This window comes from Photinus pyralis, unplaced genomic scaffold (genome assembly GCF_008802855.1).
Source record: "Photinus pyralis isolate 1611_PpyrPB1 unplaced genomic scaffold, Ppyr1.3 Ppyr1.4_LG2, whole genome shotgun sequence".
Lineage (NCBI taxonomy): Eukaryota > Metazoa > Arthropoda > Insecta > Coleoptera > Lampyridae > Photinus > Photinus pyralis.
In genome coordinates, this window is record NW_022170403.1 from 47,668,925 (window position 1) to 47,685,761 (window position 16,837).

Below are 16,837 nucleotides of genomic sequence, written 5' to 3' on the forward strand. Positions count from 1 at the left end.
TACAACTTGTTTAATTAATATAAAAAGTAGCTATACAAACTAATACAATAAAACGAAAAAAATACAATCACAAAATCATTAGTACGCGCTTGAGAAAATGTACCTACCGTGTGCCCTATTTTGGTTGAGACTACAGTGTATCTCAGCTATTTTAAAGATAGAGGTTTTCGCGACCCTATGGTACTCATAATACCACAAACTGAATCAATCTAGGCAATATAGCTACTTTTCGACATTTTGTTTTTGTATGTTGCTGTTTGTTTCTCAGATACCGGGTGGAAATTAAAAGTTTGACTTTCGGAACGCTATCATATAGGTATTACTACGGGTGGTATCTGTGCTAGTCACAGCAATTTTTTTTTAAAATGCGTTGCCCCTCGGCCGTTGGTTTCATCAAATTTCAAAGCAATCGGACATTTCTAAACAAAGTTATCGTTCACAAGGACAGATAGATGGACAGACAGACAATGGAACAGACGGACAGACCAACAGACAGACGACAGACAGCAATACAAAATTATAAACGATCTCTACGATCGTTAATAAACGGCAAAAGTGTAAAATTATGGAACATGTAAAAAACGGTTTTCTGGTTTTTTTACAATAACTTTTTTAGCAATAAACGCAGAAAAAATTCCTTCCTTGGTGCAAGCCTCGACACCATAACGAACCAAATAGCGAAAAAAGTTGAACAATAGCTCTTTAAGATAAAGAACTAGTAGCGTCCAGGCGAAAGGACGGACGGACAAAGTGGCCACAATAGCGCATTTTTTTTAATATTTTTGGGGAAATGCGCTAAAAATAATAAGTGAAGCATTTGCGCAAGTATTTATGCAAAGTTACCTATTCCCAAAACTTTAAAACTGTAAATTCTGATTTGTTTGCAGTGTTTGCAAGTGTTTAGTCCTCAATTGCAGTATAACTAAAGAGTTACTTTTGTTTCCGGAGAAATTAAAGGTAACGAGAAATGAAAAGTAACAGTAACCAACGAACCGTTCCCGGTAACCTCTAAACGCTAACAAAGGTTGATTTACGAACTCGTGTTGAATGCCAGAGTCCTTAACTATGTTAAGTTGTAGTATCATGGTCCTGTTTCCGAAAACAGAATTCAAAAATTCGCTATCGGTCTCGAGTTATCGGAAAAAAGGGGTGCGGGTACACAACGAAACCAAAAGTATTCTTTATTAGTTTTTTGAATATTCTTTTTTGCCGAGTTGCGAGAATCTTACAATGTAACTGACGTTTATTTATATCATAACAAATGAGCAATGGTAATGCTATAAACTATTTGGATCTTAGGTTCTTAGAAATTTGCACTTCGCCATTTAACTTCGTCTCCGCCAACAAACTGCACCCTCGGGTGTTTAACTTTTACAGAAGATCGATAAGCCGAAAGACTTGGTCTTTCATGCTAAAATGTATTCATATTTTTACCTATTCCATAGATTTCACTAAAACAAAAAGACCGACTCTTAGTGAACTTCTGATGTATATTTTAATTACATTTGCAATAAGGCCCTATACAATATAGATTATATAGACATTAAATTACTCTGTTGAATGTAATAAAATCATGTCGCTTGTCCATACATCGATTATCTTTCAATTTGGCATCTATAATGACGATTACTATTTTGATGGTCATTATTTTGTGCACTTTTAATCAATGTTGAAGAATTTGTCCTTGTTACAACAAAATTTAAATTATTTGTAAATTTATGTCTCCACCTGTTCCTTATTTATGCGAAAACATACAAATAACGTATGAAAAGATAGATATATCAAGTAAGCACACCTAAATTCATATAAAACAGGAAGCAACATTTAACTGAAATGGTATTTTATTATTACGACTTTGGCATTGGTATGATTTGCAAACCCACGCCAATCGTTTCCCAATGCTTTTCTTATTGCAAAATTATACACGGGCACCCGTAGGTAGACAATCACCTTGCAGTTATATTTAGCAACAATCTGAATTTAACACAAATAGTGACTGCTAATTTTGCATATATCTACAAATTGGTATAGCGTTCTATTGATTGATCAAAGGAGTACACACCTCTTTTGCTTTTTAACCGTTTTGCTTCTACAACAGCTCCTAAACTAGTACCTGTACCTTAGTACTATGCTAGTACCAACCAACTGTGGGACTTGCGGTGTAATTACTCGACTTGTGCCCCAAGTATTTTGACCAACTACGGAACCTTATGGAAGTCAATTAAATATAACAAATTTTAAAACTAAAGATCTCAGTTATCATAAATAAACCGGCACGTCTGTTTTGATATAGATCTTTTTAATTGTCTAATTATGGTAAAGATAAAGAAGCACACATGGCTTAATATGACATCTGAAGAATAATCCAGAAACTTTACGTGACATATCCTGTTTTACAAACACCGCACCACAGAATGTAAATTTCTGAACAAGTGAACAAAACTTGGCATTTGCGATAACGTTCATAATGTTACATTTCTTTCATCGCAGTGCAATTGTTTCGCTATTAAATAGTAGATTACTTTATGTGGAGGAAAAGTACCTTCTCCGCCTTTCTTGAAACTTCCGCAAATTTAGCCATTATTTTTAATTCAGTTTTTTTAAATTGTTGTGTGCAATGGTATGGGGTCAACTACACCACCCATACGCCTCTGTCCAGCTAACTTAACCAAATGAAAATTCAAACTTAAAATTTTTATAATTTCTCCTCGTACACTTCCGAAATTTGCTACAAAGAAAAGTCCGAATATTAGCCTGAATTAATAATTCAGGTGACTCATGGCCTCGTTCAACTCGATACTCTATCCGGGTCCCACAATAGGTTCGAATAAATACACAATTGATCGATTGACAAAGACAAAAATTTATTCCAAAATACATTGAATGAAAATTAAAACAATATTCCTAAAAGAAAGAAAAGGGCTGAATGTCTACATGACGACACTTTCCTTAAACATTAAGCATTTACTGAGCATTATTAACGAGCTCCTAGCGAGTTTATAATTTTGCGGTGTCTGTCCGTCTGTCCGGTGGATTCTTTATCAAATTTGTAGATCGGAGTTCGTGAATTGGCAGTGCAACCCAAAAATAATTTTGACATCTCCGTGAGTTATGAACCGAATTGCATGAAATTCAATATGCGTATAGCTTTAGCCATATAAAACGCAATTCCAAAAATTGAGCCTAATCGATCAACATTCACAGTGCCCTTTTCGAATCTCGACCATTTTTATTTATGAAGGTACTCGTATTTAAATGAAATTTGACACATAGCCACTTGGAATAAAAGCAAATGTAGCGTTATTTTCCAAATTTGGTTGTGTGTAGGATGTGCAGTGCCAACTTTCTTATTTATGGAAGCAATTAAATGAAATTTCATATATTTATACACTTTAAATAAAAACAAAACTAACATCAGAGTTAAAATTTGGTTTTGCACATGCTATATCCATACCCAGGAACCAAATGTTTTCATCGCCCAGAAGAGAGAACTAAAAATTAAAGTTTTAATTGAGTTAGGGGTGAAAATATTCCTAGGCGAGGTTCACAGTTTATTTCTGGTCATGGTTCTTTTATTTCATGAAAATCTTCATTTCTTCGATATTTTTGACCCAAAGGTAATTTAAAAAAAACGATACAGGTGTTAAAAAGTATTAATTTACCACCTGAAATTTTACGCTCGTTGCCGTCTTTTCTCTTATCTTTTCATAAAATCCCAAAAGGAGGGGGGAGGGAGTGAATACCATGGCATGGAGTGACTTTACGTCCTCGCACTTGCGTTGTTATTTGATACCAACACGATTTGATTTCTTGGAAACTTGTGCGAATAAATGTCTAAAAAAATGTGTAACATTCAACTAGGTACACAAAAATTAATATGTTTAATGAAGGACAGCGACAGCAGCCTCTATCAGCTAATAGTGTTTCTATAATCTAAAACGATTAATAATAATAATATTCAGTTTCGTAACTAAACGATGTCATGGGACGCTTATGGTTTCTGTAGAAATTGGAAATTGAAGGAAGTATGTAAATATTATGGCACAGTTTTGTTTTTTATTGAAAAAAAAAGGTACGAAAGAACATCCCAATTCATCGTCGATTTTCACGTAAAATTTTAACCAAATACTTCAAACGAGCTCCTGGGTCATTGAAAATTTAATCAGTTCTTCCTTGGATTATGATAAACCTAATACTGAAAATATAATTGGAAAATTCGAAATCGTTCGCGAGTTATCATGTATACAGACGGGCGGACAGAAAGTTCAAATTCATGAACTCGCTTTTAGGAGCGCGTTAATAAATCCATCTATTACGTGGTTGTAAATGTATTACATAGAATCAAAACCCCTAGGAGTTTGGATGCTATTTAAATATGTAACAAAATCCGTTTGCTTAATTCAAATTAACACAAGTGTAAATTGTGCACAACTCTTGTGCAGATAAAGCGCATTTTTTAAAACTGAAATAGCTTTTGTTTTTACATCACCAAGGGATATATTTCTTGCAGACGTGAGACGTCTCAATCGCCCTTTGTGAGTACCCTCTTCCGACAATCCGTTCTTGAGGTATTAAGGGAATATACCCGATCACGATAAGAGGTCGAGGAGGAGGGCTATGGTTGGTAGAAATTAATTCCTCATCATTCCTCTCCTCATCTGAGATCAATTGGTTGTCGTATGTAAAAGTTATGCACGTTTTACTTTCAAAAACAGCATCTTAGGAAATAATTCGTGGGGGGGGCCCCTTTTAGACACCGAAATTTGATGGCCGTCTGGCCCACCTTCAAGGTATAGGCTACCTACTGCAAAAAAATTCCAGGACTAGGACCATTCCCCTAGAAGTAGTTCAAAACGGCAGAAGTGGGTCCGGACGGACGGACGGACGGACAAAACGCAAACAATAACACATTTTTTAATTCTTAAAAAATGCGCTAAAAAAAAGTTGCCCGGGGGGAAATCTTACTTTTCATATTGGCCCGTCTGGTTTAAAGGTTTGCCACAAGGTTAGTAGAGAGAGTAGGTTGCCTCGTAACTTTACAGAGACGCGTCATCGAGAATCCGGAAGTCCCATTTGATTGGTGTTGAAATTTTCGTTGACTTTGACAGTTACATATATTTGAACTGTGTAAGTACTTAATTGTCAGATAATGCTGAAGACTTACGTATACTCATTATAATTCGATTGAATACTTACTGTTACTTAAGTAGGTATCAATATAGGGTATTAGATGCCGGATGGAAATCTTTATGACGTTGTTATATGCAATAGCAGCTCCAACAAATCGAAAGCAAATGGATCGCAGATTCAGTTTTTTGCTTTTCCAAAAGGTAATTCCTGTATTACAAAAAAAATGGGTTATAAAGTGCAATTGAAAGGGGAATCTGAACGGTTCAGGTTCAGGCTGAACCCCGTATGCAATAGACTGTGCAGTCTGCATTCCCGGCCGAAGACTAGGTAAGCTGTTTTGAATAAAGTGCGTTTAATATTTCGCTAGCATGTTTCTTTCTATGCAATGCACATCCATGTAAAGTACCATTTCGATCCATTTTGCATTTCTTGAACTTGCTCTGTTTATGATGTGGACAAAATGGGATTCTGGGTGACGTCACTCGCGTATTTTAATACTGAACGTTTATTGGCTGAAAGTTACGAGGCTCTATTAACCTTGGGTTTGCCACCCATGTTCTAAATGTTCACTATAATTCGTTCCCATTGGCTCAGTAATTCGAAATCGCGACATTTCACTGGTCGAAATGTGACAAATGTTAGATGAATTGAATAGTCATAGATGATATTAGATGGTCAAAATCATTACTGTACTTATTTGTTGCATGGTTTAGGTATATTGAATTGTGTCATTCCGTATAACTTCAATTAGCCGTTATCATATAAAAAGATACACCTACATTACTATTGTTCGGTCTATATAATCGCTTCGACAATCATTTCCGTCTTAGATAACTCTTGCTTGTCTTTTAACTTGAAAAGCCACAAGCGTTATCAAAACTAAACCAAACAAGCTTCCTATCTGGCGTAAGAAGTGGCTATTGCAATGTAAATTATCTGTACTAAAAGTGCAACAGTACAGTTCTTTGTAAACTTGCTCGAAGCAATAATATGTAATTTTTGTGTGTTTATTTATTTATTTCTCCATGGTTTTCCGATATTAAAATAAAAATCTGAATTGCGTTAATTGATTATATACCACAACGTCCATATAGTATAGAGGGGTCCCCCTTTTGCTGTTGGAAGAGGTATGTAGATTTACATCAGTTAATGTATGGATAAATAAGTCATATCAAAAATCCAGTCATGAGGAAGGGAAAGCTTCCACGTCTTTACGATTTTGCTTAACTCTCGGCTATGACAATTACATTTTTGTAGTCAAAAAATGGCTCATTTACTGATTTGGCATTGAGATTGTTTTCCCAATTCAATTGTTGTACACATGGTGATTTCGATATCTTGTATAGCAATGATTAACCCATTCCCGTGAGTACGTTAATCAATGCTTGTGGTCATCGAAAATGTAATAAAGGAAGAAAATACGTTTTGCATCACTTTTACCAAATTTCACATTACATTGTGGAATACATCAAATTGACGTCTTAGGTATCTAGATTATGCTCTTCTGCATTTTCTCGTATAAATAAACCGATACAACAAAATATCGAAGGATCCTCAGTATTACAATCACCTTTTTAACGACCATTTATTTTAATCTAACGAAATACATTTTATGGTTAACAAAAATGCATCAAATTGATGTCTTGGAAATGCTCTGAATCTTGTTCCCAATAATCTTGGTGTATGAATAACGATTCTGGCATGTTTTGACCCACGTGGCCGCCAAAAATGCATCAAATTCATGTCTTAGGCGTTGAGATATTGCTCTTAGTCTTTTTCCCAACGATCTTGGTGCATAAATAACGATTTTGTCATGTTTTGATCAAAATCCATGTGTCCTCAGAAAATAATTTAACATTTTTAAATCACACACATGCGGTTATCAAATTTGCACGTGATGTACTTTTTCAGCATCAAGGTAATGCGTTTGAAAGCTTTTGCAACTCCAAAGTCATGCGTAAAGTATAATTTTGGATACATTTTGCTCTAAAACTTTTGTTCCTGTTGAACCAGCTTCCTGAAAATTAGTAGCGTCCGTCCTTAATGTCCATACCCGTAGACCAAATTTAAACACAATCGGTCACTTTTAAAAAGAGTTAGAGCGCACACAGACGGACGGAAGGACAGGCGGGCGACAATACAAAACTATAACGGATCTGGGGATCATTAAAAATGATTTTAAAATGTTACTCACATTGATCAATTGATTAAATTAGAATAAAGCGACTGCTATGTATATATGTATATATGTATAAATGATACAGATACAGCTATAATAATTATTGAGATCACTGTCGATTATTTAAAGAAATAAAAATAATGAATTCGTTAGATGTTTGTCTAAGGTATTTTTCCATTTCTCGGTGAGAGATACCAGATACCTATGGGAAAACTTTTTTCTAAATTCATTTGTGGCATTGAATTTTATTACGATAGTGTCATGAGTACAATAAAGATGTTAGTTTTAAGTTTGCGTAATTCATCAGTGTCAGTTCTTATTAAGGAAAACGTGGATCATGTATACGCGAACAAAATAAGTTTGTGAAAATAGCGTTAATTCAAGTGAAAAGTTTAAATAACAATAATTACTCTTCAGTATGAAATAATGCTATATTTGCGCTATAGTGTTTCTAGTGCGTCTATGCCTTGACCAGAATAATGTTAATTGCTTCGTGCGTCCCAAATTTGAGTGCCGCAAATTTCTTTTTCATTTGTTACTTCACGCACGCCTTGGAGCGATCATAATACATTTTTGATACGATCACTTTCAGAAACACGCAATTTAATTAAAAAGTCGGCGAAGAAGGGCCGATTTTAATTTTATATGGGTGGATAAATTGCGTTTCTATTTTAATTTAGAAATGGAGTTTCATATTTTCTTTGTAATGTTTCAAACGTGCGGCTTGTAAAACTTGATATGTTCTGCACCACATAATTTAACAAAAAAAATAATAAGCCCGACACGAATTGTTCACATTGCGTGATTTGTGGTCACTACTTATATTGGGGACCTTGCTGTAAGCAAAAAATTAGGCGTGTTATATGCATAATGGTACTCTCTCAAAGGAATACATGTATATGTAAATAAACGTTAAATCTTGTATGAATTCCATATTACGCAAGGGGGATAACATTTGAATAAAATTAAATGAACCAAACACCACTAACCAATTATAATATGCAGTTTTTTTGAGTAAGTATACCTATACAGAATATCCAACTGCAACCCTGATTATATGAAAATAAAAACTGTAGGTACCTACTAATTTATTGTCATTTCTTTCATATAAAAACGTTCATTAAGTAAAAAGGTAATCATTTTCTGAAGATGAAAATTTAATCAAAATTTCGATAATATTCGGTTTAGGGAGAAAGTCACTTGCAACAAATGTAATTGAAATTTGCGGAGGATTTAAAAAATCAGTAAAAACCACCCTATTTCATTTAAATTAATGGAGTGTGAGTCACTGACCAGCAACATAAAAAGCGACAGAACATCATTTTGGAGAAACATGCAATTTTTGTTTTACTTTTCACTAAAGTAATTTCTGCATCTACACATATAATTATAGTAACTGTCTCAAGTGTAGAATTTTATATGAAACGTTCCAGACTCTACGTTTTGCACTACGTTTTGTCTGCACAGTTCAACACGTTGCAGATAAAACGTTGCTTGTGGATAGGAAAAATGCGCAGTTTTGAAATCAGCGCGAAGACGGTACAATTGCAGCGATAACTGAGCTAGAGAGCATAGATAATACCTAGATATCCTTTAACTGCGCGGACAAGTCGGCGCATTGTAGACGGTAGCTCCGTTTTCCGATAGTATACAGCTTTGAATATAGACTACTGTATACAGTATCTCTGCACCATGTTGACGCTCTAAAATTGCAACGTTTTCATTCCGTCTTAAGACTGCGCAGGACAAAACGTTGTGCAAAACGTAGCGTCTGGACCGGCCTTAAGAATGTTTGTCATCAACTGATTACATGTCTCATGCATAAAACTAAATCGGAAATTTGCTTATGATTATCACCATCAGAACTATATAAGTGAATGCATAAATATTTCGGCAATCTCTAGAGCAAACAACTTAACTTTCATTCCTGAAATATCACGTAGAATTAGCTACGGCCTACGCCCTACGGTATAACAAATATCAATAGTTTTTATGGCTATTTTAAGAATGATTACGAACTAGGTAAATTTTGACGATTGCTTGGTGATCTCGCATGACAACATATGTGCGGATCAAAATATGTCACCAATTTAGATGTGAAAGTACCTCGACACGTTGTAACCAAATAAATAAATTTCATTTATGCACTTTCGGCCATTATCTTCGAATTTAAACTTGCTCCTTCAATGGTGATGGAGATTGATAAATATAAACACTTTTTTAATAAACCTTTTGCAAGGTATTTTTTGTATTTCATCACATATGAGGGGGGGGGGGGGTTTGATTGCTTCCAGCCTCTGATGGAGTTAATTTGCGAATGCTTGTGATACCTACTGTTAATATGTCATTTGTAGATCTACTTGATGCAAGTTGATATTCTCCCTTTCATCCAAAATACTGTCCAAAGCAATAAAATATTCCAATTAATTAATATGACAGCAAAATCTTCATTTGTTTTAAGAAGTTATTTTGGTTGCATAAAATCAGGCGTCCTTCAGAAGAGTTTTTGTCATTTAAAAGTATACATAGGGAAAACAATACACAAATCCCTATCTCTACTTCTAAATGAATATCACTGTATACCTATTTCTCGTTATGTTTTAATCTCTAAGACCGGATCTTACATGCTTCAGTTATATGTATTTGTATGTGCAATGTCAAATTTCTAATTGACAATTAAAAAAATACAGCAGACTGGATCACATCCACAATTCAAAAGAATTATTTCATTTTTAACTAACACCTGATATAATCCTGGTCACGAATAGAAAATTAAAGATGAGAACTCATATCCTGGGTTGTAATTTGGGCTCGGTAAAACAAAGCTAATCATTTACAGACAACACAAATTTATTTTACAAAATCAATCAATAAAACTGAAACAAAAATAAGCACTCAGTTCCTTAACTAACAAATACCATATACACATGCATTCGATTGAAATTAAATTTAAATAAAGTTTTAATTACCTTAGGATTTAATCGCACAAGGAGCACAAAACCGAATTGGTAAAAGCTTCTGAAACTTCACTTTTGTTTTGATTTACACTAGATTTGATGTAATTACTATCTTAGATGTGACTTTGTTGTTGACTTCTTTGTAACGGATACTTGATGAGTGAGGGTCTACTAACATTCCGATTAATTCTGTACCATCATGAAACGCTTTTCGAGAAGGTAGCGATCCACTTAAGACATTTTACAGAGGCACCCCTAAAAAGCATTATGCGGGTCACTATGTAATTGAGCGAAAGCCTATTGAGGACCCATAACAAGAGATGGACAATAAATAAATAAATTGTGAAAACATTTGATCAAAACAGTAAACGGTATGCAGTAACTGTCCGCTGAGTTTGTGAGATACTTGGACGTAATGAAGCACCGAATGAATCAACAGTGCACAGACTTATTAAGAAGTTCAGAGATACGGCATCAACAGCCAATACTCAAAACCCTATCCGGACGTCCCCATTTTGGTCAAGCTGATGAAAACATTGCGTCGCGTCAATACAATATCAATGCTCTAGCCCACAGTTAGGCATATGGTATTCTTCATTGCAGCAAATTCTTTAAACCCGTTTCATTACCGTCCCTACAAAATTCAATTAACCCAGGAGTTGAAAGCACCCGATCATCACAAGAGACGTGATTTGATTGACTGGGCTCCGACGAGACAACAGGAAAATGATGCCTTCGCGAGGAAAATTACTTTCAGTGACGAGGCACATTTCCACAAACGGAATTGCCATACTTGGTGATTGGAAAATCCCCATTTGGTTCATGAAAGGGAAATTCATCTGCAGTGAATAACCGCTTGGTGTGGATTGGAGGGGGGGGGAGTCATAGAATCTTTATTTTTATGAGACAGGACGATTTAACACCATTTCTTTCTTTGGGATTATGTTACCTCATTGCTTTACGCCAATACACCCCCAAAATATCCTCGAATTAAAAGAAGAAATTCGACGAGTTATCGGCGAAATCGAAATGCAAGTTTGTGACGCTATTTGACAATTTTATGAAGAGAGCTTTGGAATGCCCACAAAGTAGAGAGGTGGTATGCCCGATATTATTTCCCACGCCTAAAATTGGAAGGTTTATGAATGCCTTCGTTAAATGTGCTTTGTAAGAATAAAGTTCCGCTTTTGATAGGTACATTAAAACCTTTGGGATTTTTATATCACCCATTAGAAAGGCTTCACATAATATCAGAGTTTAGCTGTAGCTGTAGCGTTGTTGCGATCGCGATTCGGCCGCGTTTAAAAAATTTAGTCACCATTCACATTGTGCAAACATCCATCAGTCTAGCATTGGTCAACTAACATTCGGTACACACAATGTCATCACGAATGCGCTATTTGAGAATATCAGACGTACGTGGCTTATTAACGACCTCCTAAAAGCGAGTTCATGATTTCAGACTTCCTGTCCATCCGTCCATTCGTCCGTCCGTCCTTCCGTCTGTGTATACGATAACTCCGTCCACTTATTTACAATGATGATAGAACGGTTTTAGTATTATGTTTATCATCATCCAAGGAACAACTGATTAAATTTTCAGTGATAACATAATCTATTTATTATTTATTTATTTATCTGTTTAACCAGAAACCATACAGAATAAAAATCCAATTACATGGCACTGGGGCTCTGAACAAATATTAGGACTTAAGATCTAATTTTATTTATTATTGAATTTAGGGGATCGTGAAAAAAGTCGATATCATTAACTGAGGACAACTTATTTAAAGTCATCAAAATCTTAATAAGTGGGGAAGTTGTGTTGTTAACTGCAAAAATAGTATTATTTTGCCTTAGCTTAACAAATGGTACCTTAAGCTTAATTTCTTGAAGTAATTCGGAAGAGTTTAACAAATTGTGTAAAATTTTGAAGACAAAAATTGTGGAGGCAATGTACCGTCGGGTTTCTAACATCGTTATATTTAAGCCGAAAGTACTATTTTACTCGGATGAACTTTTTCTGCACTTTTTCGATCATGTCTGAGTATTTGACAGTTTGAGGAGACCAGATACATGGAGCATACTCAAGCTTGGATCTAATAAACGCATTATATAAGGTTAGCATTGTCTGTATATTCGTGAAATTGCGTGTATTTCTAATAACGAAACTAAGAAGTTTGTAACACTCATTTGTTAGGTATTCAATGTGTAAGTTGAAGTTAAGGTTGGTATTGAAAAAAATCAATCAATACTATTATTATTAATACATAATACTGTAAACAGATTTGGAATATTCGAAACCGTCCGCGAGTTATCACGTACACAGACGGACGGGCAGAAAGTTCAAATGACCAAAATTGAATCAGTTCGTCCCTAGACCATTGTCTACCTATTACTGAATTACGCAAATTATCATGTAGGTACACAAACGGGCGGACATAAAGTCCAAATCAATTTCTGGAGAATTCAAAAATTCAATAATATACGAGTATTTGTATTTAAGGAAAAAGTATGTTTTATGCCACGCTTTTTTGGGGCACCTTGTATACATGCATGTGTCAAAATATATGCGAAATTCAAAAACAAAATCGCCGGATCCAAAGTTGGTGATATTGGATTATCTTTGGATTATCTCTGCATATGGATCAGTGTGGTACAACAAGGTACCTACCTATGCATATTCTTGTGTTTAGCACATATTTATGTGCTTTTATTTGTAGCGCTCAATTTTGTATAGACCAATTTACTATGTTATGCATAATTTGGGTGTATCTGTCACTATCGCAGAGTACACATAAGTACTCCTAGTTGATAAACTCGACGGTTTTGTGTGTATAAGATTAAGTTACTGTTTACCTTTTCCTGACATTTATCTACGGCACGAACTTTACACGCTGTTATTAATGTCTACTTTTCACATCATAATATGCTTCCAAATTATGCAGTCGTAGATTTAGAGTTGGCAAATTTGCAAGATTTGCACTATCCCTGGCGGTACTGCAGCGCGGTAGTATATACACTCGATGATAATTCACGTTTCTTTTGTTTCAGACCATGCGAAAGATCAAGACCGAACGACATGCCAGAAGCTGAAAGTCCTCTGGGTCATTGGCCACACAGCCTAAGCTCGATGCTTGCTTGTCTGGGATGTACCGTGGGGCTTTTCAATATATCAAGATTTGCCATACTATCCACACATTACGGGGCTAATTTTTTAATACAGTTTCTTCTACTATCCGTCGTAATAGGACTGCCGTTATTTACTTTGCAACTATGCCTTGGTCAACAACTAGGAGCCGGAGTGATTGATATGTGGAGGATATCGCCGCTCTTTCAGGGAGTTGGAGTTGCCTTGCTCGTGTCGCAAGCGTTTATCGGACTGTATAGTATAATTGGCGTCTCGTGGCTTTTTGTATATTTTAGAGATTCTTTTATAACAAAAGATGACCGATATCGTTGGGCAGAACCGTACTACTATTATAGAGGTAACTTGTTCTGTATAATACAGTGTAATTATCATCTGGCGTTTCAGATTTTAATCCAAATGACAACGGTTCAAATTACAATATATGCCAAACCGTTCCTGATTACTTTAGCGGAATTGTTTTACAAAGGCACCATTTAAAATCTGGAGTGTATTCTGGTACAATTAAATTCCAATTAGCTTTCAACTTGGCTGTTGTGTGGATGATTGTGTTTGTGTCACTAAGCAAAGGCTTACGTTCCTATGGAAAAGTGGTTTATGTATTCTCTTTATTGCCAGTGCTTGGCATTTTTATAGTGAGTGCCAAAATGCTTAGTATGATCCCATCAAGTTTTGTGTATGCGGTCTTTCCGGAAACCTCGTGGAATGAATTTTTTCTAAATTCTAGGGTACGTTATCATGAGATCTAGTACCTATCTTCTTTTTAGCGTTCATTCATTTTAATCTTTTGGCGCATTTTTAAATGATCGTTAAGGCAACTGTGTTTTTTTGCAGAGTTGGGTCGCGGCGAGTCAAGAAGTTCTTCTCACATGGGGATTATTAGGCGCCGCTACTATGCAGATAGCCTCACATAATAAAAATAAACATCTCCTACAACGCGATTCTAGTCTTATAGCTATTATCACATTTGCTATTTTATTACTAACTGCGTTCCTAGCAAACACTTGTGTTCAGTTATTGCGTTCCCATGGTTACAATTATATTCCGACGTCTTTCGGTAAGTTGTATTAAAGCACTTTCAATGTTACTAATTGTTACGTTGTTTATAGAAAAAATAAGCGCGTACAGTTTCTTACAATCTTCACATTCTAATTTGCCGGCAAGCTTAACCACAATTCCCGTTCGATATATGCCACATCAATCGTTTATTGTTGGAGAGAGAGTTACAAAAAACGGAATTGACCCGACCATGGAAAGTGGATATCAGGTAAGCACTCCGTGATTTTTCACAATCGTCCTTATCAATCTTTCTGCTACAAATCGAAATGTGATTTGGCAGATCATTTGTTCCATAATAATGCAAAGTTTCCATCTCCATAATTTATGCTTTTAATAATCTTTTTTTTTCAGGCCCTTCGTCTGGCAACCGAGTTGGTACCAGCTACGTTTGCTATAATGGGCACGGAAGAAATTTACCCTTTTTGGGCTGTACTGTTCTATTTTATCCTAATACTATTCGGAATAGCTCAACAATTGGCAATATGGCATTGTGTAATTACGGGGATAATGGCGATAAAAGCAAATTTATTAAAGTCATGGGAAACAACCATAACGTTTTTTAGTTGTGCATGCGGTTTCTTGCTAGGATTGCCTATGGCTACAGAGGTAAGGTAAGACTTGTTTAAGTTGATGAATGACTTCGCTATTTTAGTATGGTATATACTTGGTGTACTTTATGGACTTTACAATTGGAGGAATGTGGTGGTTAATTTTGATCATCTTACTGAAAATTGTAGCGGTATTCGTAGTACGAGGCAGACCTTACAGTGGAGATGCACTGGTGAACACATTCTTTGCTTCTCAATCACGCCCTTGCCTACTCACTTGGGCACCAGCTCTCTTGTCGTTTACATGGAACGTTATTTTACCAGTGGGACTAATGGTGTGTTGCGTGACATTTTTTAAAAATGGAAACTTCAGGGAAATGTTTGTTTGGCATCATGCTCCAAGTTCTGATTACTGGCCACTGTGGGCGAGGCAAGTTGGATCCATGCTGCAGCTACTGCCAGTTCTTTGTGTACCTATCGTGGCAGTTATTCAAAGCTACAGATATTTAAACAATGGACCTGCGGATATTTTAGACGTAAGTACCTATCGTTAATAATTTACGAACACAATATACCTACCTTAAAACTGTTACTGCTTGCAAGGAGTTGGAAGCAGAAGCGTATTACGTTAGTATTCCAATGATTACACATCAAAGACACATTTCTTTAATGGCTTCTTTTTAGAGAGTGCAATTATTATATCGGCCACCCATTGGTGAACATATGGAGGAAATTCCTGCTCAACAATCTTCTGCAAATACTACCACTACAACTGCAACTGCTGTAATTGGAATCCCTGCTACTGTGGCTTCATCAGAAGATCCACCCCCAAAGTATACACCCCCTCCCTCGTACACAACGGCAACTGGAGCAAGAATAGCAAAATTTTTAAGACAGAGCATCCGACGAAGTGTGAGAAGGTTAACAAGTGCCTTAGGCGAGAGCAGTTCAAGAAATCGCGCCACGCTACCAGCTGTTCAGGTACCTCCACCAGATTACACCGACGTTCTGGTAGAAATGAATCAGTCGCACACTAACGGTCTTTCAAGTGTCAACGTTATTACGGACAGAAATGATACGAACTTGAGCACTTTCGGTCGCGAGCTTGCCGAACATCGAAGATCAAGTTCTGGTGTACTTACAATCGCAGATGTTGCAAGCATACTCCGCAACAGTTTTAGAAGAAGCCGAGTGAGGTCTGCCAACACGATGAGGAATGTGGTAACACCCTGTGACAGTAATGATACGTCTATAACTGCACAAAATTTGGTAGATTCGGCCGCGCCAATAGGCGAAACGTCTTTAGTTTTAGATAATCTATCGAATGGCGAAGGTGAAGCGAAGCTTCATTCTGATAATCTCTCAGCTGTGATATAAATTTGGTTAGGTATTTATTGTGTAGATTACGTAAGCAGGTATGGATGTGTGCAAGTGTGAATTTTAATACTTTAAATATTGTATATATAAAAAAAATAAAGCTCACAAAATTCTTTCCCACCCTTTTACCTTTGTACATCAATTAATAGTTGAATATAGGTATATAAACCAATACAATTTGTAGAAAAGGATACTATTTGACAGTTTCAATTATTTTGTCTGATGAAGAGATTGAAAATCATGGTTACAATTTCTTGAAAATTGTACGACGACGACGAAGGGTTGTAAAAACCAATTCAGCGCAACGCATTTTTGGGGGTGATGGATGATTATATGGGGATCAAATTTTTAGCGATTTCTACATCGAAGCAATATTTGAAGAATTTTTTTTAAAAGATCGTTAGTTTGTATTTCCAAATTGGAAAGAAATCATTTCATA

General features: G+C 35.8%; 1 protein-coding gene across 3 annotated transcripts; it reads left to right on the forward strand.

The window, feature by feature from the left end:
* The first annotated feature begins 6,112 nt into the window (after positions 1 to 6,112).
* LOC116163576 (sodium- and chloride-dependent GABA transporter ine) lies at positions 6,113 to 16,526 on the forward strand. Of its 3 annotated transcripts, none has more exons than XM_031477581.1 (8): positions 6,113 to 6,257; positions 13,321 to 13,754; positions 13,802 to 14,142; positions 14,249 to 14,471; positions 14,524 to 14,681; positions 14,825 to 15,079; positions 15,126 to 15,557; positions 15,706 to 16,526. In XM_031477581.1, the coding sequence occupies exons 2-8, from the start codon at positions 13,349 to 13,351 to the stop codon at positions 16,396 to 16,398; spliced, it is 2,508 nt and encodes an 835-aa protein (XP_031333441.1). In that variant the 5' UTR covers positions 6,113 to 6,257; positions 13,321 to 13,348; the 3' UTR covers positions 16,399 to 16,526. The 3 variants fall into 3 exon arrangements, with proteins under 3 accessions (XP_031333441.1, XP_031333440.1, XP_031333439.1); XM_031477580.1 differs by lacking the exon at positions 6,113 to 6,257 and adding an exon at positions 12,895 to 12,932; XM_031477579.1 differs by lacking the exon at positions 6,113 to 6,257 and adding an exon at positions 13,119 to 13,263.
* The last annotated feature ends 311 nt before the right edge of the window (positions 16,527 to 16,837 follow it).

Bases quoted from the DNA above. Each gene is read 5' to 3' on its own strand.
- LOC116163576 (XM_031477579.1), top strand. From the start codon at position 13,196: ATGCTTCCAAATTATGCAGTCGTAGATTTAGAGTTGGCAAATTTGCAA. The intron at 14,143-14,248 runs GTACGTTATCAT...GTTTTTTTGCAG, and splicing joins AATTTTTTCTAAATTCTAGG to AGTTGGGTCGCGGCGAGTCA. The intron at 14,682-14,824 runs GTAAGCACTCCG...TTTTTTTTTCAG, and splicing joins CCATGGAAAGTGGATATCAG to GCCCTTCGTCTGGCAACCGA.